The sequence below is a fragment of the Salvelinus namaycush genome, chromosome 30 (assembly GCF_016432855.1).
Source record: "Salvelinus namaycush isolate Seneca chromosome 30, SaNama_1.0, whole genome shotgun sequence".
Classification (NCBI taxonomy): Eukaryota; Metazoa; Chordata; class Actinopteri; order Salmoniformes; family Salmonidae; genus Salvelinus; species Salvelinus namaycush.
In genome coordinates, this window is record NC_052336.1 from 7,084,336 (window position 1) to 7,111,796 (window position 27,461).

A 27,461-nucleotide genomic window follows, 5' to 3' on the forward strand; every position below is an offset into this window, starting at 1 on the left:
GTGGCCATCACAAAGCCCTGACCTAAATCCTATTGAAAATGTGTGGGCAGAACTAAAAAAGCGTGTGCGAGCAAGGAGGCCTTACAAACCTGACTCAGTTACACCAGCTCTGTCAGGAGGAATGGGCCAAAATTCACCCCACTTATTGTGGGAAGCTTGTGGTAGGCTACCCAAAACGTTTGACCCAAGTTAAACAATATAAAGGCAATGCTACCAAATACTAATTGAGTATGTAAACTTCTGACCCACTTGGAATGGGATGAAAGAAATAAAAGCTGAAATAAATCATTCTCTCTACTATTATTCTGACATTTCATATTCTTAAAATGATGTGGTGATCCTAACTGACCTAAAACAAGTAATTTTTACTAGGATTAAATGTCAGGAAAAAGCTGAGTTTAAATGTATTTGGCTAAGGTGTATGTAAACTTCCGACTTCAACTGTAGCTGCTCTACTCAAAAAAATAGATATACTTTTTGCACAGTAGGCCTATTTATCATGGTCCATCAAATCTTATCAGTGACAGACGCCGAAGGCAAAGACGAACAATGTTTGAGACTGTGGGCTTTCCGTCGCAGATGACCATCTCTTCTGCCATTCCATTTCTACGTTGACACATTCAGAGCTAGCCGAGCTAGCTAGGCAGCAACAGTTCAACTAGGCAGAGGTAAAACAGGGTGTGTTTCACACAAGTGTCTCAACATTTACAATGAAGAAAATTAAATCGCCTATATCTTGACGACCACTGCGTGCTCAATGACGGTCTGCCGCGGTCTCAGCGATTGACATGGACTCTTGTGATAAGGTAAAGAGGGATTTTCTCTGCGAAGTAATGACGGACCCGATTAATGTCTGGTAACAGGGCACCACTAGCTTTAGTTAGCTAATGGGAATACGAAGCTAGCTAGCTAGGCCCAAAACGTATCTGCAGGTAATAATGTCCCTTTAATGTTTTAGAAGTGTCAGTGATTTTACCCGATGTTTGATTATTGTCAATGATTTGTCATCTAACTAGATCGCTACGCGTATTGGGCACGCGTGTAAGTAAAGGCAAGTGAACTAACGTTAGTTGACTGGCTAACTAGCCAGTTAGCTAAGCAGCTTTTATACGCATGTCATTTTGGATGGACAATATCTCATCTGTTCTCCCTGATTTGCTGATCTATGTTCTAGATATGTTTTAATTGAGGCTAACTATATTGAGTATCTAACTAAACTAGTTACAGTACTTATGTCACAATGTGTTGACATTAGTGACAGTTCATGTCAACATATCGGTTGACATGAACTGACTTAGCTATCTGGGGAACTTTGATGTTTGACACACCGTTAAATAACTAGCTAGATAGTTATTATAATACGGACCAGGGTAAATTAACTAGCTAGGTAGTGAACAGTTACCCGAAACTTCCAGTGTGTGGTAGATTGTTGACAACTAACTAGTCAGCTGATTCGCTCTGGAGGAATGTCCGGTTCTTTTGCATTTGAATCACATTCCAGCGAGTGACTCCTGCTGCGCATAGAGTAACTTAACTATGATGCAAGTTAGCTACTCTATTATGTGGTCTGACTTACTGTAAGCGCCCATTTTTAAAATGTCCGATTTTTCACTAGGCTTAATTCCATGATAGTATATGGCACCATAGTTTAGGCCACAGAAGGCTGCCGTCTAATTTAATGCAGGGTATTGTTTTCAGCTGGCTATTTCTTGAACTGAGTTGTTGGTTAAGGGCTTGTAATCGGCGCGTGTGACAAATAAAATGTGATTTGATTTGGATGAATCCCTCCTGTGTCACCATCAAATGCCACATAGGCTGAGTTTTGGTCCACAGTGATGTGATGATGGTGCATGGGCGATTCAAGGACCCAAGATGGTTTCATGCTTGTGACTTTAATATATTTTTCAAAATGTAGTGTACATGCACACGCTCGAGCTCGCTCATCCACCCACCGCTCTCTATTGCTCCCTCTCTTGCCCCCTCCCATTCAACAACAGTAAAAGAACAATACGTCTCTCTTTCTAGCTGAGAATGTTAGAAGACAATGAATCAGAGACAAAAGCTTGAAAGGACAAAGGGTTTGATGGTTGATGGCCCAGTAGTCCCACCCAGTTTTGCCAGGCCAGTGCTGCTCTGGCTTTTTCACCACACATCTGGAGCTGAGCTCAACTTATAGGAGCAATTAGGGTTAAGTGCCTTGCTCTAGGGCACATCGACAGATTTTTCACCTAGTCGGCTCGGGATTCGAACCAGCGAACTTTCAGGGTGACTGGCCTTACCCTCTAACCGCTAGGCTACCTGCTAATGCATCTTCCATAAACGCTGCTCTTCCATAATTGCTGCTATTCTCTCTCTTCCTCTAACACGCATACACACACACGCCAACCGGCAGCCTTTTCCACAATCGCTGCTATTCTCACTCACATCCCAGGCGCTAATCAATCAATCACATACAACTCAGTCTGAACAAACAACATACACCTTCACACCAGCGGAATGGAGAATGGCACCCAGAGCTAAAGAACCCAGACCTGGACACAGCCAGGGACTCCCTGTCCGAGTCTCCCCCAGCCATGTGTAACGGATGTGAAATGGCTAGCTAGTTAGCGGGTACGCGCTAGTAGCATTTCAATCAGTTACGTCACTTGCTCTGAAACCTAGAAGTAGGGTTGCACCTTGCTCTGCAAGGGCCGTGGCCTTTGTGGAGCGATGGGTAACGACGCTTCGTGGGCGACCGTCGTTGATGTGTGCAGAGGGTCCCTGGTTCGCGCCCGTGTCGGGGCGAGGGGACGGTTTAAGGTTATACTGTTACATTGATGCTGTTGACCCGGATCACTGGTTGCTGCGGAAAAGGAGGAGGTTGAAAGGGGGGTGAGTGTAACGGATGTGAAATGGCTAGCTAGTTAGCGGGTACGCGCTAGTAGCATTTCAATCAGTTACGTCACTTGCTCTGAAACCTAGAAGTAGGGTTGCACCTTGCTCTGCAAGGGCCGCGGCTTTTGTGGAGCGATGGGTAACGACGCTTCGTGGGTGACTGTTGTTGATGTGTGCAGAGGGTCCCTGGTTCGCGCCCGTGTCGGGGCGAGGGGACGGTTTAAAGTTATACTGTTACACATGGCACACACATTGGGAGGTTTGGAGTCTCTTTTCCCTGGTGGACTATGGCTGGAGCCCTATAGCAACTGACTCTGTTGTAGCTAGTTGTGTAATTGGCTTATCCTGGTTGGGCCACCGTCCTCACTCCTCACCTGATCCTCTCAGGCCTAATCCTGTAACTGTCTCCCCTGTCACCTATAGCCAGGCCTACCTCCTGTAACGTCACCTATAGCTAGCCAGGCCTACTTCCTGTAACGTCACCTATAGCTAGCCAGGCCTACTTCCTGTAACATCACCTATAGCTAGCCAGGCCTACTTCCTGTAACATCCCTCGTACAAAGTAACCAACCCCCTCACCCCGCCCCTCACCTAAAGTTTAAATTGACCAACTTCTCTATCAGCATCCTTGTCATTTAAAGTAACACAACCAACCCCTCTGTTTTGTGTAACTAACTTCACCTAATTATCTAAAGTAACCAGCTCTCTTTAGAGTAGACCTAACCATCAAACCTCATATGGAAACAAAGCATGGTTCATTTAAAATGTCAGATTTTTCACTAGGCTTAATTCCATGACAGTATATGGCACCATAGCTTAGGCCACAGAAGGCTGCCGTCTAGTATACTGCAGGGTATTGTTTTCAACTGGCTACGTCACCCCTAGCGCTCTGTGTTGACCAGTCAGGACCCCTGGATCTCTCAGATGTCAGCCCACACTGCCCACGGACAGTACAGTAGCACTGGGAAACAATGGCGGTGTGTGTGGTGTGTGCTCACTGCTGTACTGATGCTGGATTCATACATTCCGACCCTGGCTGGGAGAATGGAGTGTCTTTGTGTCGTGAACTCGTGTCAACTCTCCCTCTTCCTCTCAGAATGAAAGGGGGGATGAGGTTGATCTATCCTCTGACCGCAGCTGCCCGCCCCAGTGATAGGTCTGGACTCCATCTCAAATGGCACCCTATTGGGCTCTGGTCAAAAGTAGTGCACTTTGAAGGGAATAGGGTGCCATTTGGGACTCAAGCAGCAAGTCCCGATGTGTTAGCTGGGCAGGAAGGCCTGTGATTCAGTCAACATGATGTCAATGGTCAGTTTTGATAAGAGGTGAACCTAGATAAACAGTCCAATGGTCATGACTTAGTAGTCAGACCCATATCAGTGTTTCCATATCAGTGTTTAAAGTCTGCTGAAGCAGCATTCACCAGGACTACAAACAAACACAAATGAATTCAATTGATAGCAAAATGTGATTTGGTCGGGGCAACAGAGCAGGGTGGGGGGGTGAGGAGAGGGAACAGTGGGGAGGGGTTTCTTCAGTTTCACCCAGAGCCCACCCAGAACCGACCCACCCATCCAGACAGACTTGTAAAAGCTCATTGAGAGTGCTTTGACTACATTCCTTTAAGACACTGAGCTGCTTGACCTGTTGTAAATATTTCCCAGCTTTGACCCAGGCTGTCACCCTGTTGCTGTCCCATCTAGTGGCCTACAGTATCTTTCCACTCCTCCAATCCACTGATGATACCAATACTAGAGCAGTAGGCTGCATCTCATCTGACGTATCCAAACCCTGGAGGACATTGTTTGAAACAATGGATAATTGTCATCCTTTGTATTTTATTTTCAGAGAGGTAGGCCTCTGTTGACTTGACATGATACTATGGTTTGTGATGTGTAGGCTAGCTGTACAGGTATGTTTGACACATACTTTGTGACGCACATTTTATGATGGATATTTTATGACCTGTATTATTTTGACATTTCATCACAGCCCTCCTCCCCTCCACACACCCACGCACACCACACACACACACACACACATACATACCACACACACATACATACCACACACACACATACACACACACACACACACACACACATACACACACACATACATACCACACACACACACATACATACCACACACATACATACCACACACACATACATACCACACACACATACATACCACACACACACACATACATACCACACACATACATACCACACACATACATACCACACACACACACACATACATACCACACACACACACACATACATACCACACACACACACACACACACACACACATACATACATACATACATACATACCACACACATACATACCACACACATACATACCACACACATACATACCACACACATACATACCACACACACACACATACATACCACACATACATACCACAAACCACCACCTCTGGCCCTGTGGCATGATGGCAATAGAGGTAGACCCACAGAATTAAGTAGAACAATTGAATTAAAGGATCTTTATGTGTAGGCCGGGTCCTAGTTGAAGTTGTCTTTAGAGACCTTATGTAACACATAGTTAGCTACTAGTGTGATCTCTCTGGGAAGAATGAGCAGCTAAATATAGCTGGCCCATAAAGTCCTCCTGAAGATGCTGGGTGACTGAGTCATTACTACCCCGGCTCTGCTGGTTGCTCTCTGGTGGCTCTGAGGTGAAGTTTCCCCTAGGTACAGATCTAGGATCAGTTTCCCCTCCCCCAATCCTAACCTAAACCAATAGTGGGGGAAATGCAAAACTAACTCAAGATCAGCATCTAAGGGGCAACTTCAGGGCCAGACTTGGACCAGGCAGGGCCATAAGAAAGGAATGTCTCGGGACAGAATGCTGATGGTAGGAGTGCTACCTAGCGTTTAATGTTAGTGGTAGCTGGTAGGGAGAGGGGCTCTTTGGATGAAAGGAGCAAAAAAAATTACCAATGAAGCATAACAGTTCCAAGGCACTCCCTAAAAATGATGTATTGTGGTGGCCTACCTTAATAGGAAGGGTTAGGCTAAAAGCACAGGTATTGGACTGTGTGTTCTTAGGCCCTCAGTCAGTCATGTTCTCTGAGTACAAGGAAACAGTCTCTGCTCTCCACACCACTCTGATCTGATCAGTGTCAGACTAACCAGGAAGTGTTTCTATTGCACCAGGTTACATGTTGCTGTGTCTGTCTGCTACACTCACACTTCTCCTGATCACACAGCTCTAAGGTCAACACTTTGTTAGGCTTTCATCGTCTGTGACCGAATTGGCACCCTATTCCCTATATAAGTAAGTAGCCTTGTCCACATTAAAACAGCCCATAGCGCAGGAGACTATCGCCTGGTTCGTTAGGCAGCTTGATGTACTGTAGGTAGCCAGGTAGCCTAATGGTTAGAGCGTTGGGCCAGTAACCGAAAGGTTGCAAGATCGAATCCGTTACCTGAGAAGGTAAAAATCTGTCGTTCTGCCCCTGAACAAGGCAGTTAATCCACTGTTCCTAGGTCGTCATTGTAAATAAGAACCAATTCCTAACTATCTTGCCTAGTTAAATTAAGAAATACCCCTGGGCAGGATGCTAGGTTATGTGCCCTGGTCAAAAGTAGTTCACTATTGTAATAAGGTGTATTTTCAGAGACAGCCATTGACTCCAACTCTCCATTCTCAGACCCAGTGAAAAGTTGTTTCTCTTGTTGCCAGTTGTTTCATTTGTCGTGAAGGAACCAGGTCTGTTGTTTTGGCTGTGTCGTGGTGATGTTGCCAGATGAAGTCATGAGTTATGTTAATAATTAGTCTAGCCTGGCTTCACCCAGCGAGCTGCTCCTTAGGTAACATGCCTACTCAGACTTTGTGGTCCAGTCATATAGCCTAGGGCCGTCAGTCTCTTAATCAGATATCAATGTTTACTACTGACTGACAGCCTACTCTCCAGTCCTGTGTGATTGATCTTAGACCTAAATGTATATGGATTGTTGATGGATCATTGATGTCACCCCTTGGGTTACTAAAATAACTAAGTTCCAGGAAGACTTTACACCGTGAGTGTGCTGTTGGTACCAGCTGATCTTTGTCCTTGTCGATTTCTCCCTGATTGACCCACATTCACTGAGTCCTGAACATAACCTAATATGGGGTCACTTGAACTGCTCTTATTTTGGCACAACAGTGAGAGGTCTATCACTCCTGAGTCTGTCTGGTGCGTTGTGAGGTGATCCTGTCCAGTCAGGTTATGTCCTGTCTTGTCTGGTTATGTCTTGTCTTGTCCTGTCAGGTCCTCTCCTCTCCTGTCAGGTCCTGTCTGTGACGTCCGTGTCTGACTGCCTCTGTCTCTCCTTGCAGGATGTGAAACTGTCAGCTGAAGTGGAGCCGTTTATCCCACAAAAGAAAGGTCTGGAAGGAGCGCTGGTCACCATGAGCCTGTCTGGAGGAGGAGAAGGAGGAGGGGGGGTAGAGCCCACCCCTATCCCCAACTACCTCATCACCTGCTACCCTTTTGTCCAGGAGAACCAACCCAACAGGTAGGTACATCACCCTATATAATGCACCCTACATCTTATAGTCCCTAAATCATGCAGCCTACACCCTACACCCTATATAATGCACCCTACATCATATAGTCCCTAAATCATGCAGCCTACACCCTACACCCTACATAATGCACCCTATATAATGCACCCTACGTCTTTTAGTCCCTAAATCATGCAGCCTACACCCTACACACTAAGGGCAGGTTTCCTGGACACAGATTAAGCCTAGTCCTGGATTAAAAACCATATTCAATGGAGAATTTCTGAGCACATGCCTTTTCATTCAAAACTAGGCTTCATCTGTGTCTGGTCAACTGACCCTAAGAGCCTGAGGTGCGACTGTCACTGATATAATGAATCTGTATTAGAAGTACCCTGCCTCTGTCCCTGAGCCGCTGACAGTTAGCCTAGCATTAGCTCGGAAAGAATCTCCATGGAGTCCAGGAATATTCCTGTTTCTGACACTCCAGGAATGTGTCCATGTCAGTGGGAAAACTGATGGGGTCTTCCTTCTGATTCACCTAAGGAAACCCCCATAAACAGTGTAAGTGTTACACACAGCTAGGCTGTGAATGATCAGTTACCACCCAGGGATGTGATCAAGGCATAAAAATATACCAGGCACTCTGATTTATTTTACCAGCCAAAATATTTTTTTATGTACATGTATATAAAAACCCACCAAAAACAGATGACCATGCTTTGTAACGTTTCTAAAACAAGAAATGTGATATTGCTCAATTTCATTTTTTGTGACTGGATTTTTTAAAACCAAAATATCATAGACAAATTGTTTAGCTGGCCCTTTAAGGGCAGGAGGTAACTTTGGTGTGGGAGATTTGGGATCTGACTCTTTGCTATCAGTTGAAGCAACGGACTCAAACTAACGTTGAAAAACTACTGAACTTGTGAGCAAAACAATGTAAATAGCCAAGAAACACGAGGACAAAGTCTCACTTTGTAGACGTTTGTAGAAATTAGACCAACTTTTATGCCTGTGCACAGTGCCTCAAATGAATCTATCAGCATTTCACTCAGTGCGCACAGCTGCGCCAGATGGGACATACAGTTGAAGTCAGAAGTTTACATACACCATAGCCAAATACATTTAAACTCAGTTTTTCACAATTCCTGACATTTAATCCTAGTAAAAATTCCCCGTCTTAGGTCAGTTAGGTATCACCACTTTATTTTAAGAATGTGAAATGTCAGAATAATAGTAGAGGCTTTTATTTCTTTCATCACATTCCCAGTGGGTCAGAAGTTTACATACACTCATTTAGTATTTGGTAGCATTGCCTTTAAATTGTTTAACTAAGGTCAAACTTTGCGGGTAGCCTTCCACAAGCTTCCCACAATAAGTTGGGTGAATTTTGGCCCATTCCTCCTGACAGAGCTGGTGTAACTGAGTCAGGTTTGTAGGCTTCCTTGCTTGCACATGCTTTTTTAGTTCTGCCCACAAATGTTCTATGGGATTGAGGTCAGGGCTTTGGGATGGCCACTCCAATACCTTGACTTTGTTGTCCTTAAGCCATTTTGCCACAACTTTAGAAGTATGCTTGGTGTCATTGTCCATTTGGAAGACCCATTTGCGACCAAGCTTTAACTTCCTGACTGATGTCTTGAGATGTTGCTTCAATATATCCACACAATTGTCCTTCCTCATGATGCCATCTATTTTGTGAAGTGCACCAGTCCCTCCTGCAGCAAAGCACCCCCACAACATGATGCTGCCACCCCCGTGCTTCACGGTCGGGATGGTGTTCTTCGCTTTGCAAGCCTCCCCCTTTTTCCTCCAAACATAGTGATGGTCATTATGGCCAAACAGTTCTTTTTTTGTTTCATCAGACCAGAGGACATTTCTCCAAAAAGTACGATCTTTGTCCCCATGTGCAGTTGCAAACCGTAGTCTAGCTTTTGTATGGCGGTTTTGGAGCAGTGGCTTCTTCCTTGCTGAGCGGCCTTTCAGGTTATGTCAACATAGGACTCGTTTTACTGTGGATATAGATACTTTTGTACCTGTTTTCTCCAGCATCTTCACAAGGTCCTTTGCTGTTGTTCTGGGATTGATTTGCACTTTTCGCAACAAAGTACGTTCATCTCTAGGAGACAGAACGCGTCTCCTTCCTGAGCGGTATGACGGCTGCGTGGTCCCATGGTCTTTATACTTGCGCACTATTGTTTGTACAGATGAATGTGGTACCTTCAGGTGTTTGGAAATTGCTCCCAAGAATGAACCAGACTTGTGGAGGTCTACAATTTTTTTTCTGAAGTCTTGGCTGATTTCTTTTGATTTTCCCATGATGTCAAGCAAAGAGGCACTGAGTTTGAAGGTAGGCTTTGAAATACATCCACAGGTACACCTCCAATTGACTCAAATTATGTCAATTAGCCTATCAGAAGCATCTAAAGCCATGACATCATTTTCTTGAATTCTCCAAGCTATTTAAAGGCACAGTCAACTTAGTCTATGTAAACTTCTGACCCACTGGAATTGTGATACAGTGAATTATAAGTGAAATAATCTGTCTGTAAACAATTGTTAGAAAAAGCACAAAGTAGATGTCCTAACCGACTTGCCAAAACTATAGTTTGTTAACAAGACATTTGTGGAGTGGATGAAAAACGAGTTTTAATGACTCCAACCTAAGTGTATGTAAACTTCCCACTTTAGCTGTAGGATTGATATTTCTTTGTGGAATTAGCAGCTATGAAACAAAATAGTTGAAATACTTTGAAAACAGATACTGCAACATTTCCTGAACACTAACTCACATGTGCTCAGACTTGACTTCTGACTTTTTATTCAGGAATGTAATGCTCGCACTGTAGAGCCCTGCACATTGACCACCCGCCAATGGGGTTGGTGAAATATCCATTTTTACCCGCAGGTGTCGGGTGTTCATTTTATGCCCTGGATGTGATCGAGAGCTGTATACCTGTGTGTGTGTCCTGTGCGTTTCTCTTTGTCAGGGGTGATCTGCCTCATGCTGCACGTTCGTTTCTTCGTTTCCTTCCTGTCTGTTTTGAATAGCAGGAAGTGGTCTGCGCTCTAGACCGCTGGCTGTGAAAATGTCAGCTGGATCCTTATCAGCCAGTGCCACACACACACACACACACACACACACACACACACACAGTCAGCTCTACACTGATAGCAGTGTAACAAGCTTTGTCTTAATTTGACACAGTTGTCCCTGGCCTCTGGGTATATTAGTCCTAATATGTTGCAGTATATTCATACAATCATCACTACACCAATCATTTCTTCTCTCCCTCCCCTCTACAGACAACAGCACCACATGTATAGCGGAGGAGGGGACCTGCGCTGGCAGCAGCCCAACCCCAGCCCAGGTGGTCCGTACCTAGCTTACCCCATCCTGTCCTCCCCCCAGCCTCCAGTCTCCAACGACTACACCTACTACCAGATCATGCCTGCCCCCTGCCCCCCCATGATGGGCTTTTACCAGGTAGGTAGCTGAAATGTTAGGTGGTTAGAGGCAGACCAGTAGTCAGAAGGTTGCTAGTTCAAATCCTGGGCGAGGAGATATAACAAGGAAGTGAATTAGCAATCTGACACCAGGGCTGCTGGTGTCAGATCCCAGGTACTATTCACCGTCAATGGGCCCTTTAGCATGGTAGGTAGTGGAGTGTGTGTGAATGTTTGTCACAGCTGGAAATTACAGTTCTGTTCCTCTACCAGCCCTTCCCAGGAACGTACGCCGGGCCCCTGCAGCCTGGCGTGGTAAACCCTGTATCAGCTGACGTCAGCGAGAGACCGGACCCTCTCGGACAGGTGTTTGGACTAGCTAATCAGAGAGGAGGGAGGGGCATGGTCAGACCTGCCGTTCTACCCAAGGTAAGAGGTTAGAGGTCAAACATGTTATTCTGCTGGTCTACCCTAATACAAGGTGCTCAGGTCCATACTTCATTTTTACATTATTGATTACATGATCAATTAATACCATCAATGAATGAATTCATTAATACCATTAATTGGGTCGTATAACATCAATATACAAAATAATGTTTCATGTTATTATAGTCCATGTTCTATCAGCAACAGCAGGTGGGGTTGTGTCAGCCCCTGAGGGCCAGGAGGCCCCCTATGAGGACTGTAGCTGTCCAGAAGGAGGTGTGTTCCTCGGGGCCAGACGGACGGACCAAGACAGTCCTACTGGTGGACGCTGCCCAACAGACTGGTATGTATATAGACCAGTAACATACCAGTAACATGGTAGAACCAGTAACATATGCTAGTAACAATATCAGTAATATTCTAGTACCAGCACCAATACTAGTACATTCTAATACATTCTAGTACTAGTTGAGCCCAGGATTTGACTCAGGTTTGCATTGCCAAACCCCTGTATACTGGTCTAAAGTATGTCCACAGATGAATGACGGGCCTAACTCTTCTCTAACTTCTGTACAGGGTTGTATACTGACTGTATGTACTGACTGTGGTCTAAGCCTTCATTACAGTATAAAGGCTTTACATAATGAAACTACACAGTCAACCACAGAGCATCTAGATCCTACTGAGCTGAGAGAACAGGTTTACAATGATGACACTTTATCATACTGAGACACTATGGCTAGGTTTACACAGTCAACCACAGAGCATCTAGATCCTACTGAGCTGAGAGAACAGGTTTACAATGATGACGCTTTATCATACTGAGACACTATGGCTCCGTTTACACAGGCAGCCCAGTCGGATATTTATTTTGTTGACCTAATTTGTCTTTTGACCAATCAGATCAGCTCTGAAAAAGATCTGATGTGAAAAAATCTGATGTGATTGGTCAAAAGACAAAATTAGTGGAAAGAATATCAGAACTGGGTTGCCTGTGTAAACGGAGCCTATGATACCCATCCTGCTGGGAAGACAGAAGGAATGTAGAGTTTCCGGTTGGAGAGGTCTACTCTGCACGTGTGCAGTACGTGTTGTCCTCTGTGACACCTCTGGCTGGGGGAATAACGCTACTCAATGCGACTAAGAGTTAGATCCACAATGAGATGGACATCACATTGGTTGTTAACCAGTAAAGGTGCAATAAGCATCTAAATACTACTTCTCTGCTTGCCACTGCTTCTGCCTGCTCTTTGGGGTCAAAGCCGGGTTACTGTAGAGCACTTTGGGACAACCGTTGATGTAAAAAAAGGCTTTAATAAATACATTTGGGGCTGGTTTCCTGGACCAAGATTGTCTGGTCCTAGACTAAAGAGATATCTCCATTTTAAATATCTCTGTCGTCCAAGGACTAGGCTTAATGTATTGATAGATTGATCTGTGATATCTGTCTGCCTGTAGACTTCCCAGGGGACAGTGCATGTGGTCGTGGTGCGGAACGGGAGCAGGCCAGTCCCCTGCTGTGGAAGAACCTTCCCCGGAGAAGGCGGGCCTCGCACCCTGCCGAGAGCTCCAGTGAGGCGGACATCGACAGCGACAGCGGATACTGCAGCCCCAAACACAACCAGCAGGCCCCGGGTGCTACACAACACACTGCCCACGCTGCTGTAGCTCCTACGGTAGGCCCTAACTCTAACCCGGTGGTAGACCCAACACTATACTGCTGTTTAGTACTGTGGTCTCCAACATAACTATCAGGCCCCGGGCGCTACGCAACACACTGCCCACGCTGCTGTAGCTCCTACGGTAGGCCCTAACTCTAACCCGGTGGTAGACCCAACACTATACTGCTGTTTAGTACTGTGGTCTCCAACATAACTATCAGGCCCCGGGCGCTACGCAACACACTGCCCACGCTGCTGTAGCTCCTACGGTAGGCCCTAACTCTAACCCGGTGGTAGACCCAACACTATACTGCTGTTTAGTACTGTGGTCTCCAACATAACTATCAGGCCCCGGGCGCTATGCAACACACTGCCCACGCTGCTGTAGCTCCTACGGTAAGCCCCCATTTAACCCTAACCATTTACTACTTTATAGTACTGTTAACTACTGTAAACCCAAACACTACTGTAAACCCAAACACTACTGTAAACTCAAACACTACTGTAGCCCCGGGGCTCCAGAACACTCTACCACAGCTCCTACGATGGTAGGCCCTATCCCTTACCCTAACTCTATAGTACTGTAGCCTCAAACACATAACCCTGACCCAAGACCTAGCTATAACCTAACCTTCACCTGCATGACTGAAGTGAAATATCTGACATGCTTCTTCTCTCTCTCTCTCTCTCTCTCTCTCTCTCTCTCTCTCTGTGTCTCTCTCTGTGTCTCTCTCTCTGTCTCTCTCTGTGTCTCGCTCTGTCTCTCGCTCTGTCTCTGTCTCTCGCTCTGTCTCTGTCTCTCGCTCTGTCTCTGTCTCTCGCTCTGTCTCTGTGTCTCGCTCTGTCTCTGTGTCTCTCTCTGTCTCTGTGTCTCTCTCTGTCTCTCGCTCTGTCTCTCTGTCTCTGTGTCTCTCTCTCTCTCTCTGTGTCTCTCTCTCTGTCTCTCTGTCTCTGTGTCTCTCTCTCTATCTATGTGTCTCTCTCTCTGTCTCTCTGTCTCTGTGTCTCTCTCTCTGTCTCTCTGTCTCTGTGTCTCTCTCTGTCTCTGTCTCGCTCTCTCTCGCTCTGTCTCTGTGTCTCTGTCTCTCTCTGTCTCTGTGTCTCTCTGTCTCTCGCTCTGTCTCTGTCTCTCGCTCTGTCTCTGTCTCGCTCTGTCTCTGTCTCTGTCTCTCGCTCTGTCTCTGTCTCGCTCTGTCTCGCTCTGTCTCTGTGTGTCTGTCTCTGTGTCTCTCTCTATCTCTGTGTGTCTCTCTGTGTCTCTCTCTGTCTCTGTGTCTGTCTCTGTGTGTCTCTGTGTGTCTCTCTGTGTCTGTCTCTGTGTCTCTCTGTGTCTCTCTCTGTCTCTGTGTCTCTGTCTCTGTGTCTCTCTCTGTGTCTCTACAGGGAGTGGATGCAGGTGTAATGACAGGTAGGCTTTGTCTTTATGATTCATCATTTGATTTCTGATAAGAGAGATGATTACATTGCCTTTCCCCTTGGCTGTGTCCTGTATTACCTTTGTATTTGTCTCTCTCTCTCTGTGTGTGTAGCGGTAAGCTGGGTGAACGTAGCGTCTCAGGCCTCTCCGAGGCCGTGGTTAGACAACAGGACCACCCCGTTCCAACGGACAGGGAAGACCCCTGATCAGAGAAACTACTCGCAGGTACAATGGGCCTCTGAGGAAATCTTGACCTCACCTGGGCAACTGTAATTAAATCTCTGACTGACCCTCTCACCCCCAATTTCCCCCCCCAGCAGGACTTCCATGCAGGGTACTCAGGGGGGCGTGTCTGTTCTAACCCCACCCCCGCAGACAGCAACTGTGGTCTGCGGCAGAGACGGCTCCAGCCCGGACTGGGCCCTGGGACGGTGCTTGCTCCTGAGCCCCTCTACTTTGAGGTGGGAGATATCTACATGAAATTCTGTATTTGACAATATGCATTTCAGTTGGAATCAAATCCTTACTTGAGATACAACTGTCATGTAAATCCTGTATCTCCATTAATAGGAGATTTCAGTTCTTCATGTATCTGTTTGTTTCCATCTTGGTCACTGTGTATTAGGAGTTAGTGAGGCTGTAGATGTAGAAAAGCTGAGGTATTGTGTGAACTAGTCCTCAGTCAGTGTGTAATGGTATGTTACAGCTGTACAAGTTAGGTGTTTGGTCAATTCTAAAGTCTGTTTCAGGATGAGGATGAGTTTCCAGAGCTGGTCTCAGGAGGGGCACAGAGGAACATCAAACCAGACCCTAACCCTTCCCAGAACCAACACCAGTCCAAACTAACCAAGAACCTGGTGAGAGACCGGCTAATCTCTCCTTCCTTCCTTCCTTGAGAATTTCACTTGTTTTTTGTTTTTTTTGCACCAAAATGAGTAGAAAGGTTGACCACAAAACAATCTATCCCAGTAGTAACCCCCCGTCCCCCTCCTCCTCTCTCCAGCTGGATAACCTTCCAGAGAACTCTCCCATCAACATCGTCCAGACCCCCATCCCCATCACCACCTCCGTCCCCAAGAGGGCCAAGAGTCAGAGGAAGAAGGCCCTGGCCGCTGCCCTGGCTACAGCACAGGAGTACTCTGAGATCAGCATGGAGCAGAGGAAACTACAGGTACCAGCATACAATATCTTAGCTAGCTAGGAAACTACAGATACCAGCATGCAGTGTCAGCTAGGAAATTAGTTAGCTAATCACAGATAACTACAAGCACCAGCAAGCACTCTTTTAGCTTTTCACAGAAAGTGCATGCTGGTATCTGTAGTTGTCAGCTAGGAAATTACAGTTAGCTAATCACAGATAACTACAAGCACCAGCAAGCATTCTGTTAGCTTTTCACAGAAAACTACAGATACCAGCATGCACTGTCAGCTAGTCATAGCGCAGGACTATAATGGAAAAACAGTTGCTAGTTGTATTGTACTACTATGAGTGTGCTGAGCCAGTGTTGCTGTTCCCTGTAGGAGGCACTGACCAAAGCAGCAGGGAAGAAGAGTAAGACTCCAGTCCAGTTGGACCTGGGAGACATGCTGGCTGCTCTGGAGAAACAGCAGCAGGCCATGAAGGCTCGACAAATAACCAATACTAAACCACTGTCCTTCACAGGTACACACTGCACACACACTGCACACACACTGCACACACACTGCACACACACTGCACACACACTGCACACACACTGCACACACACTGCACACAGCACACACACACCGCACCCACACACACACACACACACACACACACACCGCACCCGCACCCACACACACTGCACCGCACTCCACACACACTACACACACACTGCACCCACACACACACACACACACACACACCACACACACACACACACTGCACCGCACCCCACACACACACACACACACACACACTGCACCAGACCTCACACACACACACTGCCCCACACACACTGCACCGCACCCCATACACACACACTGCACCGCACCCCACACACACACACGCACACTGCACCGCACCCCACACACACACACACACACACTGCACCGCACCCCACACACACACACACACACACTGCACCGCACCCCACACACACTGCACCGCACCACACACACACACACACACTGCACCGCACCACACACACACACGCACACACACACTGCACCGCACCCCACACACACACACACACACTGCACCGCACCCCACACACACACACACACACACACACACACTGCACCGCACCCCACACACACACACACACACACACACTGCACCGCACCGCACACACACACACACTGCACCACACACACACACACACACTGCACCGCACCACACACACACACACACACTGCACCGCACCACACACACACACACACACTGCACCGCACCCCACACACACACACTGCACCGCACCCCACACACACACACTGCACCGCACCCCACACACCGCACCCCACACACTGCACCGTCACTCACCCTTTCTCTCTCTCTGACTGCCCTCTCTCTCTCTCGCTCTCCAGTGGGTACAGCAGCCCCGTTCCATGGTTCAGGTGCCGGGCCGGGAGCAGGGTCCGGTATAGTATCAATGTTGAAGGCCCAGCAGGCCCACTCTGCCCCCCTCAACATGCTGGACTCCAGCGCTCCACGCCTGAAGAGAGGGAAGGAGAGAGAGATCCCTAAAGTCAAACGACCCACCGCCCTGAAGAAGGTGAGAGGAGGAGAGGATAGATCTCAATGTGTGTCTGAGGGGGAAGGGGTGTGTTGGTCTAACCCAGTCTCTGTTCTCTCTGTGTAGATCATTCTGAAGGAGCGTGAGGGGGAAGGGGTGTGTTGGTCTAACCCAGTCTCTGTTCTCTCTGTGTAGATCATTCTGAAGGAGCGTGAGGGGGAAGGGGTGTGTTGGTCTAACCCAGTCTCTGTTCTCTCTGTAGATCATTCTGAAGGAGCGTGAGGGGGAAGGGGTGTGTTGGTCTAACCCAGTCTCTGTTCTCTCTGTGTAGATCATTCTGAAGGAGCGTGAGGGGGAAGGGGTGTGTTGGTCTAACCCAGTCTCTGTTCTCTCTGTGTAGATCATTCTGAAGGAGCGTGAGGGGAAGAGGGGGAAGGGGTGTGTGGATCAGATTGCTACCAGCCAGGAAGAACAGGGAGAAGAGGAGCTACACTTCACTGACGACCTCACACGGGAACCTGCCTCTCAGGAGGGTAGGTACCAGGTCAGGGGTCAGAGAGAGGAGGAGCTACACTTCACTGACGACCTCACACGGGAACCTGCCTCTCAGGAGGGTAGGGTCAGGGGTCAGAGAGAGGAGGAGCTACACTTCACTGACGACCTCACACGGGAACCTGCCTCTCAGGAGGGTAGGTACCAGGTCAGGGGTCAGAGAGAGGAGGAGCTACACTTCACTGACGACCTCACACGGGAACCTGCCTCTCAGGAGAGTAGGTACCGGGTCAGGGGTCAGAGAGAGGAGGAGCTACACTTCACTGACGACCTCACACGGGAACCTGCCTTTCAGGAGGGTAGGTACCGGGTCAGGGGTCAGAGAGAGGAGGAGCTACACTTCACTGACGACCTCACACGGGAACCTGCCTTTCAGGAGGGTAGGTACCGGGTCAGGGGTCAGAGAGAGGAGGAGCTACACTTCACTGACGACCTTACACGGGAACCTGCCTCTCAGGAGGGTAGGTACAGGGTCAGGGGTCAGAGAGAGGAGGAGCTACACTTCACTGACGACCTTACACGGGAACCTGCCTCTCAGGAGGGTAGGTACAGGGTCAGGGGTCAGAGAGAGGAGGAGCTACACTTCACTGATGACCTCAAACGGGACCTTGGCAGAGTTTGCTCATTTTAGACCATTCCCTTGGTCTTAAAGTGACTTCTTGCAAATCTAATGGTCCTACTGATCTGCGTGTATGACGTGGTGTTGTCTAATATACCCCCCTGTGATATTCTGCACCGTCTGTTTCCTGTAGAGAACGGTCTGAGCGTGCCCAGTGATGACGCGTCCCTGTCCCCGGCCAGTCAGAACTCTCCGTACAGCATCACGCCTGTTTCCCAGGGATCCCCTGGCTCCTCCGGCATCGGCAGCCCCATGGCCTCTAACGCCATCACCAAGATACACAGCCGCCGCTTCAGAGAGTGAGTCTCTCTCACACACACACACACACAGAAATTGCTTGGTACTGAGAATCCTAGTGGTTCAAATGTCACACACTCATTTGGTGGGTTAGCAACACAGAAGCATTTAGTAACATAAATATCTATCCGCCCAATGGGTGTTTAGAGCAGGGCTATACAATAAGGACTTGTACGTACACACAGACAGGCACTGCTTTGTTTATTAATGTCTTGGGCTGTAGGCCCTTTGTCTCATTCCAGCCCTTAAGCACTGTGTCAGACATCCTACTAGCTCTCTATGCCTCTCCTCTCTTCCTCACACCATATCATACCATATCTACACCAGTGTTTCCCAGCTCCAGTCCCCCCAACAGTACACGTTGATGTAGCCCCGGACAAACTCACCTGATTCCACTCAGAGGGGATGATGATTAGTTGAATCAGGTGTTTGTCTGGGGCTACAACAAAACTGTGGTGTTGGACTGGAGTTGGGAACCACTGAACTACACAATGGTGTGTGAGTGTTTTCTAATTGTGTGTGTTAATGTGGTTTGTGTGTGTGTTAACCTGTTTGTGTGTTTCCTCTTAGGGTTGGGCCGATATATGATTACATCTAATATTGTGATATTTGACATTGACGATATATTGTGATGTGCAAGACTGTACTCTAATTGAAATGTACAAATCAAAACTGTGCATTTAAGGCTAAATTAATGAACTAAGCCTTATTTTTTTTGCCATACTACGATTATTTAATGATAATGTGACCAATATCGTAAATAAGATTCAAAAAAATTGCACAGTCTGGAATGATGTGGTCATTAACGGCGCAAAACGATTATATGGGATATCGCAGTATTTGGAGTAGCATATCGTTGAAGAGGCCTCCCCAAATGTTACCTAACGCTAGTCCCTCTCTATCACTGTCTCCAAGTACTGTAACCTGGTGTTGAATAAGGAGATGGTTAGCAGATGTTAATGTGAGTATAGAGAAATGCTTGTACTTCTAGTTCCGACAGTGCAGTAATATCTAACAAGTAATCTAACAATTCCACAACAAATACCTAATACACACAAATCTAAGTAAAGGAATGGAATAAGAATATATACATATAAATATATGGACGAGGGATGACCGAGCGGCATAGACAAGATGCTGTAGATGGTTTAAAATACAGTATATAAACTCAGCAAAAAAAGAAACGTCCTCTCACTGTCAACTGCGTTTATTTTCAGCAAACTTAACATGTGTAAATATTTGTATGAACATAAGATTCAACAACTGAGACATAAACGGAACAAGTTCCACAGACATGTGACTAACATAAATTGAATAATGTGTTCCTGAACAAAGGGGGGGGGGGGTCAAAATCAAAAGTAACAGTCAGTATCTGGTGTGGCCACCAGCTGCATTAAGTACTGCAGTGCATCTCCTCCTCATGGACTGCACAAGATTTGCCAGTTCTTGCTGTGAGATATTACCCCACTCTTCCACCAAGACACCTGCAAGTTCCCGGACATTTCTGGGGGGAATGACCCTCGCCTTCACCCTCCGATCCAACAGGTCCCAGACGTGCTCAATGGGATTGGGATCCGGGCTCTTCGCTGACCATGGCAGAACACTGACATTGCTGTCTTGCAGGAAATCACACACAGAACGAGCAGTATGGCTGGTGGCATTGTCATGCTGGAGGGTCATGTCAGGATGAGCCTGCAGGAAGGGTACCACATGAGGGAGGAGGATGTCTTCCCTGTAACGCACAGCGTTGAGATTGCCTGCAATGACAACAAGCTCAGTCCGATGATGCTGTGACACACTGCCCCAGACCATGACGGACCCTCCACCTCCAAATCGCTCCCGCTCCAGAGTACAGGCCTCGGTGTAACGCTCATTCCTTCGACGATAAACTTGAATCCGACCATCACCTCTGGTGAGCCAAATCGTGACTCGTCAGTGAAGAGCACTTTTTGCCAGTCCTGTCTGGTCCAGCGACGGTGGGTTTGTGCCTGTAGGCGACGTTGTTGACGGTGATGTCTGGTGAGGACCTGCTATACAACAGGCCTACAAGCCCTCAGTCCAGCCTCTCTCAGCCTATTGCGGACAGTCTGAGCACTGATGGAGGGATTGTGTGTTCCTGGTGTAACTCGGGCAGATGTTGTTGCCATCCTGTACCTGTCCCGCAGGTGTGATGTTCAGGTCTACCGATCCTGTGCAGGTGTTGTTACACGTGGTCTGCCACTGCGAGGATGATCAGCTGTCCGTCCTGTCTCCCTGTAGCGCTGTCTTAGGCGTCTCACAGTACGGACACATCTGCAGTCCTCATGCCTCCTTGCAGCATGCCTAAGGCACGTTCACGCAGATGAGCAGGGACCCTGGGCATCTTTCTTTTGTTGTTTTTCAGAGTCAGTAGAAAGGCCTCTTTAGTGTCCTAAGTTTTCATAACTGTGACCTTAATTGCCTACCTGTTAGTGTCTTAACCACCGTTCCACAGCTCCATGTTCATTAATTGTTTATGGTTCATTGAACAAGCATGGGAACAGTGTTTAAACCCTTTACAATGAAGATCTGTGAAGATATTTCGATTTTTACAAATTATCTTTGAAAGACAGGGTCCTTTTTTTGCTGAGTTTACATATGAGATGAGTATGTAAGATATGTAAACATTATTAAAGTGGCATTATTAAAGTGACTATTGATCCATTTATTAAAGTGGCCAATGATTTCAAGTCTGTATGTAGGCAGTAGCCTCTCTGTGTTAGTGATGGCTGTTTAACAATCTGATGTATGTTTTAATATTAATGTCTCTCTGTCTCCAGGTGTTGAATAAGGAGATAGATGAATGTGTTTATAATATTAGTGTGTGTTTCTCTCTGTCTCCAGGTACTGTAATCAGGTGTTGAATAAGGAGATAGATGAGAGTGTGACGATGCTGCTGCAGGAACTGGTCCGGTTCCAGGAGAGGGTTTATCAGAAGGACCCCAGCAAAGCCAAGACCAAACGCAGACTGGTCATGGGCCTTAGAGAGGTCACCAAACACATGAAGCTCCACAAGATCAAGTGTGTCCTCATCTCACCCAACTGTGAGAAGATCCAGGCCAAAGGTCAGGGGTCATTCTTGTCATTAATCCTGGGTTATGTTTTTTGAAAAGGAGTGAACCCCAGAGTGTACTACTCAACCAGGTCCAATAAGAACACGGGGTTTTGTTTTTGCGGTTGCTAAGCATTTAACTAGTGTGCCTAACTGAACATCACCCTGATCTTGGGGTGTGGGGTTCCAAATGCATGCTAAGTTTATGAATATTTCAAATATTCATCCCCAATCGCCATTTAAGTGTCCACCAGAGGGCGGCAGCATATTAATATGCTCAGCACAGGCTGCATCAAATCTTATACATAACTAGTGACTGTGTGTTGTCTATTGCAGGGGGTCTAGATGAGGCTCTGTACAACGTCATAGCCATGGCCAGAGAACAGGAGATCCCGTTTGTGTTTGCTCTGGGTAGGAAGGCTCTCGGACGCTGTGTCAACAAACTGGTGCCGGTCAGTGTGGTGGGCGTCTTCAACTTCTCTGGAGCAGAGGTAAGACATTGAACACAACCTGTCTGCATGTTTATAACACCTGTTAATACTGTAAGTTGGTGGGGGTTTTTACAGAAAAAAAGCAAATGGAAGTGTGTAAAGTCTGTCTTTCTCTTTCCCCTCTCCCCGTCCTCCACCCCTCCCTCTCCACCCTCCTCTAGGGTCTGTTTAACCGGTTAGTGTCTCTGACGGAGGATGCTCGTAAGTCCTACAAGGACATGGTGTCAGCGCTGGAGCAGGAGCAGGCTGAAGAGGCGCTGAAGAACGTCAAGAAGGTCACCCACCACATGGGCCACTCCAGGAACCCCTCCGCTGCCTCCGCCATCTCCTTCTGCTCCGTCATCTCTGAACCCATCTCTGAGGTCAACGAGAAGGAGTACGGTAAGAGATGACCTTTAACCCTGACTCTGACCCATCTCTGAGATCATAGAGGTCTCTCTTTACATGTGAATATAATCTGAAATGTCTCTCCTCAGAGACCAACTGGAGGAGTATGGTGGAGTCGTCAGATGGGCTGGAGCCTGTGGAGGCTAAACCCAGCCATCCTGCTGCTTCCTCTGGGTTGCAGAGAGACAACCAGCCCCCCTCCACCACCACCAACCGCAGCCCTTACTCCACTACCCTCCAGCTCAGAGCAGCCGTCCCTGCTCCAGGCTCAGGCCCGGGGGAGAGAGAGGAGGGCCGGGCAGACGACCGCTTGGAGCTGGCCTCCCAGCAGAGCACGGAGACAGGCAGTTTGGATGGGAGCTGCAGGGACCTCCTCAACTCCTCCATCACCTCCACCACCTCCACCCTGGTCCCCGGTATGCTGGAGGAGGCAGAGGAAGAGGAGGAGGAGGAGGAAGAGTACACACCAGAGCCCATCTCTGTGGAGGTGCCTGCGGTCATCAGCCGTATTGAGTGCTGGGTGTCTAAGACACTGGAGAACCTTCAGCTGGGGAAGAGCCAGGACAGCACAGAGGAGGAGGAGGAGGAAGAGGAGGAGGAGGAGGGAGTGCAGAGTGAGGAGGAAGAGGAGTTGGATTCTGCTGATGTCACAGAGACTGGGCTGGAGAGGACGGAGAAGATGGAGGCCAATAATATCACTGGCTGATTAGACCTCATTCATCCCTCTTTCCCTCTCTCTCTCTTTCTCTTTTTTGTTTCTCGCTAAGTTCGCTCTGTGTACACTCCATCACTTGTCTTCCTCGCTCCCCCCCTCTCACCTGTTCCCCTAACCTGCACTCTTTCACCTCTATCACACACTCTCAACCCCCCCCCTCTCTCTTTCTCACAGTTGAACCAGCAACTCTCCTCTGTCTAACTTTGGACTTCAGACATTATCTCAGGAATCAGACCACACACACACACACACACACACACACACACAGACCAACCTTCAAACTACAGACAGCCGTATCTCTCCTGGTCTCTCTGATGGATAGACTCCTCTGTTCCTCTCATCCTCCTCTCACTGATGTTGACCTGAAACAACTGCCTCACCTAAACTGGTCTGGTCGGTCTGGCATCGACTGGTCTGGTCTGACATCGAATGGGCTTGACTGGTCTGGTCGGGCTAAGGGAAGCCCTGGTTCCCTTCCCACCACTCCAAGTTTCCCCGGGATAGGAAGAGGCTGTGAGGAGAGGCTTCCCCTCTGTCTGTCTGTATGATGCAGAGCCATCGAGATGATAGAACTGTCAATGAGACTGCTGACTATAAAGACTAACTAGAAGAGAACTCTCCCTCCTTTCAGAGAGCCACCCTCCCTCTGTCATCCCTGGGTTATTCATAGTGAAGGTCCGATGGTTCAGTCCAAGCAGAAGGTTGCTGAGCCCCTGCAGGGCTGGGAGTTTACAGCTGGAAGTGTGTGTGTCTCCGTCCCATCATCAAAAGACTTATGTTACATCGTTGTCATCCTTCCCATGTTTATTACCTTCATCTGCCTCCTCATATGTTCCCCCACTGTGTCGCTACAGCTTTATCTCAATACATTACAACTTCATTCTGTTCTGCGTTGTTTGTTCCCCCACTGGGTTGTCATAACATGCTCTGGGAGGGAGGAGCTTGCGTAGGATACTTATTGGTTGTTTGCTTGTGTATTTGTTTCCTATTGGCTTTAGGACTACCTGCAACCTGAGGTTAGTTTACATCACCTGGGCTGCGTTGTTCAGATAGAAAATATGATTGTGTAGAACAGCCATGCCTCTCTGACATGTAGAGGAATCACGTCAGCTCTATTCATGGTGGTTCTATCTGCAGCGTGACCCTGATTGGATACACAGGCTGTCTCCCAAAACCAATCTAAAACCTTGTTAGGGTTACAAAATTCCCAGCTTTTCCAGGAATCCTGGTTGGAAGGTTCACAGAATCTGTTGGGAATAAGCAGAAAATACGTAATCCTCCAACCTTGGAATTTCGGGAAAGTTGCTGGAATTTGTAAACCTACATGATGTGTTTCTGACATTGGTCAACCATCACAGTAATCATGTAGTATTTTCAGTGGGTGTGATTTAAAGGGACATCTCACCACTTTTTAACCTCATAGTCAATATCTCCAGGACCAAACCAATGTCTACTAATGTGAAAATGGCGTGTTAAAAAGTAATGGCGTGTCCCTTGAAAACATGAATGATATGACATGTCACATGACATATACTAACAGTATCTGAAACCAGAACAAATGTCTGATGTACATAACCTGTATAGCTGTTTCTGAGACTCTTTAACCTGTATAGCTGTTTCTGAGACTCTTTAACCTGTATAGCTGTTTCTGAGACTCTTTAACCTGTATAGCTGTTTCTGAGACTCTTTAACCTGTATAGCTGTTTCTGAGACTCTTTAACCTGTATAGCTGTTTCTGAGACTCTTTAACCTGTATAGCTGTTTCTGAGACTCTTTAACCTGTATAGCTGTTTCTGAGACTCTTTAACCTGTATAGCTGTTTCTGAGACTCTTTAACCTGTATAGCTGTTTCTGAGACTCTTTAACCTGTATAGCTGTTTCTGAGACTCTTTAACCTGTATAGCTGTTTCTGAGACTCTTTAACCTGTAATATTGATGATAATATTGTGTTAATCTATTTGGGGTTGTTTTCTGAGTGGATTGTTTTTTGTTGTTGTTGCTAGCTGACTTCTGTGTTTTACTATAGCCCTCTGGTTTAACTTGGTTTAGGTCCCAGTCCATTGACCGGTGGTAGCGTGTGTGTTTGTTGGGGTGGACAGGTAAATGTACTGTAACTAGCTATTATCAGTGACTATTTGGGTTTGAAACTGACAGGTAGTCCAACTTGACCCAGGACATGTGACTCACTAGTAACACAGGGGTCAAAGCCACCACAGGAGCCTCTGAATATTCATGAAGTAATTATCCACCTCACCAGTTATAACCAAGTAAATATAATGTTTGAACTACAGTGTATTAAACACCCCAATCACCTTTTTCTTAAAGACATTTGATAGAAAAAATATGAATAAGTTGATAATGTAATTTGATGGTAAATGATATAGAAATCAAGTTATGTATTATTATATGGAGGAGGATCCCATGTATAGGAGTGGCATGCTGGGTCATATGCAATATGAAGGAAGGAGGGATGAGAGAGGGAGTTGTGTAATAAATAGACAGTCAGGAGTTGGGTCAATTCATTTTCAATTCAGGAAGTGAATTGAAATTCAACTGACAAAAATGTAATTGAGAAAAAAAATGTATCTGTCAATTGAAAACGGACCATGTTTTCTATGAGGGTTTTCTGAATGAGCTGAATTGAGCCCTTCCTGATATAGGTGATAACGACGGTGTGTCTCGTACTAAAATCTACGCTGGCTGTGTGCAGGTTTCTCTGTAACTCTCATCAGTGTGTTTTGGAGCCATGACAACCAGTCCTTTGCACTATGTAAATACCATAATACTTGTAACCACCTTCTGGTAACTAATGTCAAAACAAAATGGTTGACTGAAGTAGCTTTTCTTTTCCCAGTGTGTCCCTGGTCTTTCTATGTCTCTTTCTGACTGTACAGGACTAGCAACATGTAGAGGCTTTTCTCATAACGTTACTGTTCTCTTCTTCATCTGGACTGATTAATAATGTCATTAAAATGTTTAAGTAAACTACATACACTCCTGTCTTTTATATTGTCTTGTCTATTTGTTGCATGTAAATATCCTACATATTTGATGAGGATCTTTGTGTAACTAGGAGTATTAGCCTAAAGCACGTGTCAAACTCCAGTCCTCGAGGGTCGGCTGTCTGCGGAATTTTGCAGCTCCCTTGTACTGATTGGTCAACTAATGTAATTCATTGATTAGTTAGGAACTCCCCTCAGCTGGTTGTCTAGGTCTTAATTGGACACAAAGGAAATAACAAACCAGCAGACACATGTCTCTCCAGGAATTTAGTTTGACACCCTAAACCTTGGTTGATTGCTAATCCAATATGGCCGCCTGAATCCTGCTTACTTACTGCATTGGCACGGATAGAGCAATGAGACCGATATATCACTGGATGTATGAATGTGAAGCATCCTGTTGGTGTTTCCACTCACTACCAAATATGGTGATGAGAGGAAGCCCACTGGTGGGAGATGGAACGAGATGGATTTTGTCTGACATTCTGTACATTTTCTCATCGATGAAACCTTTGATCGCTACAGTTTTCTGTTCCCAAAACTAGAATCTGTTATGAGTGGACTAAGTTTTGTAGACTTTACCCGTTGCAACATTTTTTAAGATTGCGCTGTTTAGAAGGAGTGCAAAGGTGAATTGAGTTATTGCGCATGTACACTTCACAGAGTAGGCGTTCCCTAACGGAAATATGCAGATGTATACTAAAACACGCCAATAGGATATCACTAGCGCGTGTTTGGCTCTGCCCACTTCCTTGCTTGTTCTGCCCACTATGACTAATTTATTCCCATTGGAAATAACAAGCTGTGGTCTATCTTGGTTTAGTTATACAAATCTTTGGCATTGGTGATACATTGGGTTGTTATTTGTGAACCCAACTAAGCTCAGTAAGTCAGAGAAAACAGGTAGGCCTATAGGATAAAACTTTAATCCAAACATGTGTCTCGAGGGGGAAAAAAACTGCATTTATGTCTTATTATTTAACTTGTTGTCCGTATGTTAAAACATGAAAATAGCTACCATGCTGTACAACCAAGAAGTGGACCTCCAGTGTAGTTCTGACCAACTATAAATCATATTTATATGTTTCTTCTGATACAGATTTAGTGTGTATCAACTGTAGGTGTTAGTCAAGTACATCTGTATTCTGGAGTAGCCTACAGACTATTCTCTAATGTTTTCTTACTTTTATTTCTGTTTATATAAAAGTATCAGGAACTATCACAAGTTCAGACTTCTGCTGACACTGTCATATTGAGTAGTGTCTTCCCACA

The 27,461-nt window shown here is 46.5% G+C and overlaps 1 protein-coding gene across 7 annotated transcripts; it reads left to right on the top strand.

The window, feature by feature from the left end:
• The first annotated feature begins 590 nt into the window (after positions 1-590).
• On the top strand, positions 591-26,177 carry LOC120025221 (selenocysteine insertion sequence-binding protein 2-like). Of its 7 annotated transcripts, XM_038969696.1 has the most exons (20): positions 591-806; positions 7,236-7,414; positions 10,713-10,893; positions 11,127-11,282; positions 11,469-11,625; positions 12,741-12,958; positions 14,327-14,351; positions 14,473-14,585; positions 14,678-14,821; positions 15,110-15,217; positions 15,364-15,531; positions 15,882-16,023; positions 16,908-17,095; positions 17,457-17,589; positions 17,746-18,150; positions 18,361-18,526; positions 21,387-21,607; positions 21,931-22,085; positions 22,247-22,466; positions 22,562-26,177. In XM_038969696.1, the coding sequence occupies exons 1-20, from the start codon at positions 789-791 to the stop codon at positions 23,176-23,178; spliced, it is 3,714 nt and encodes a 1,237-aa protein (XP_038825624.1). In that variant the 5' UTR covers positions 591-788; the 3' UTR covers positions 23,179-26,177. The 7 variants fall into 7 exon arrangements, with proteins under 7 accessions (XP_038825624.1, XP_038825621.1, XP_038825622.1 ...); XM_038969693.1 differs by having other exon boundaries at positions 17,457-18,150; XM_038969694.1 differs by having other exon boundaries at positions 14,681-14,821; positions 17,457-18,150.
• The last annotated feature ends 1,284 nt before the right edge of the window (positions 26,178-27,461 follow it).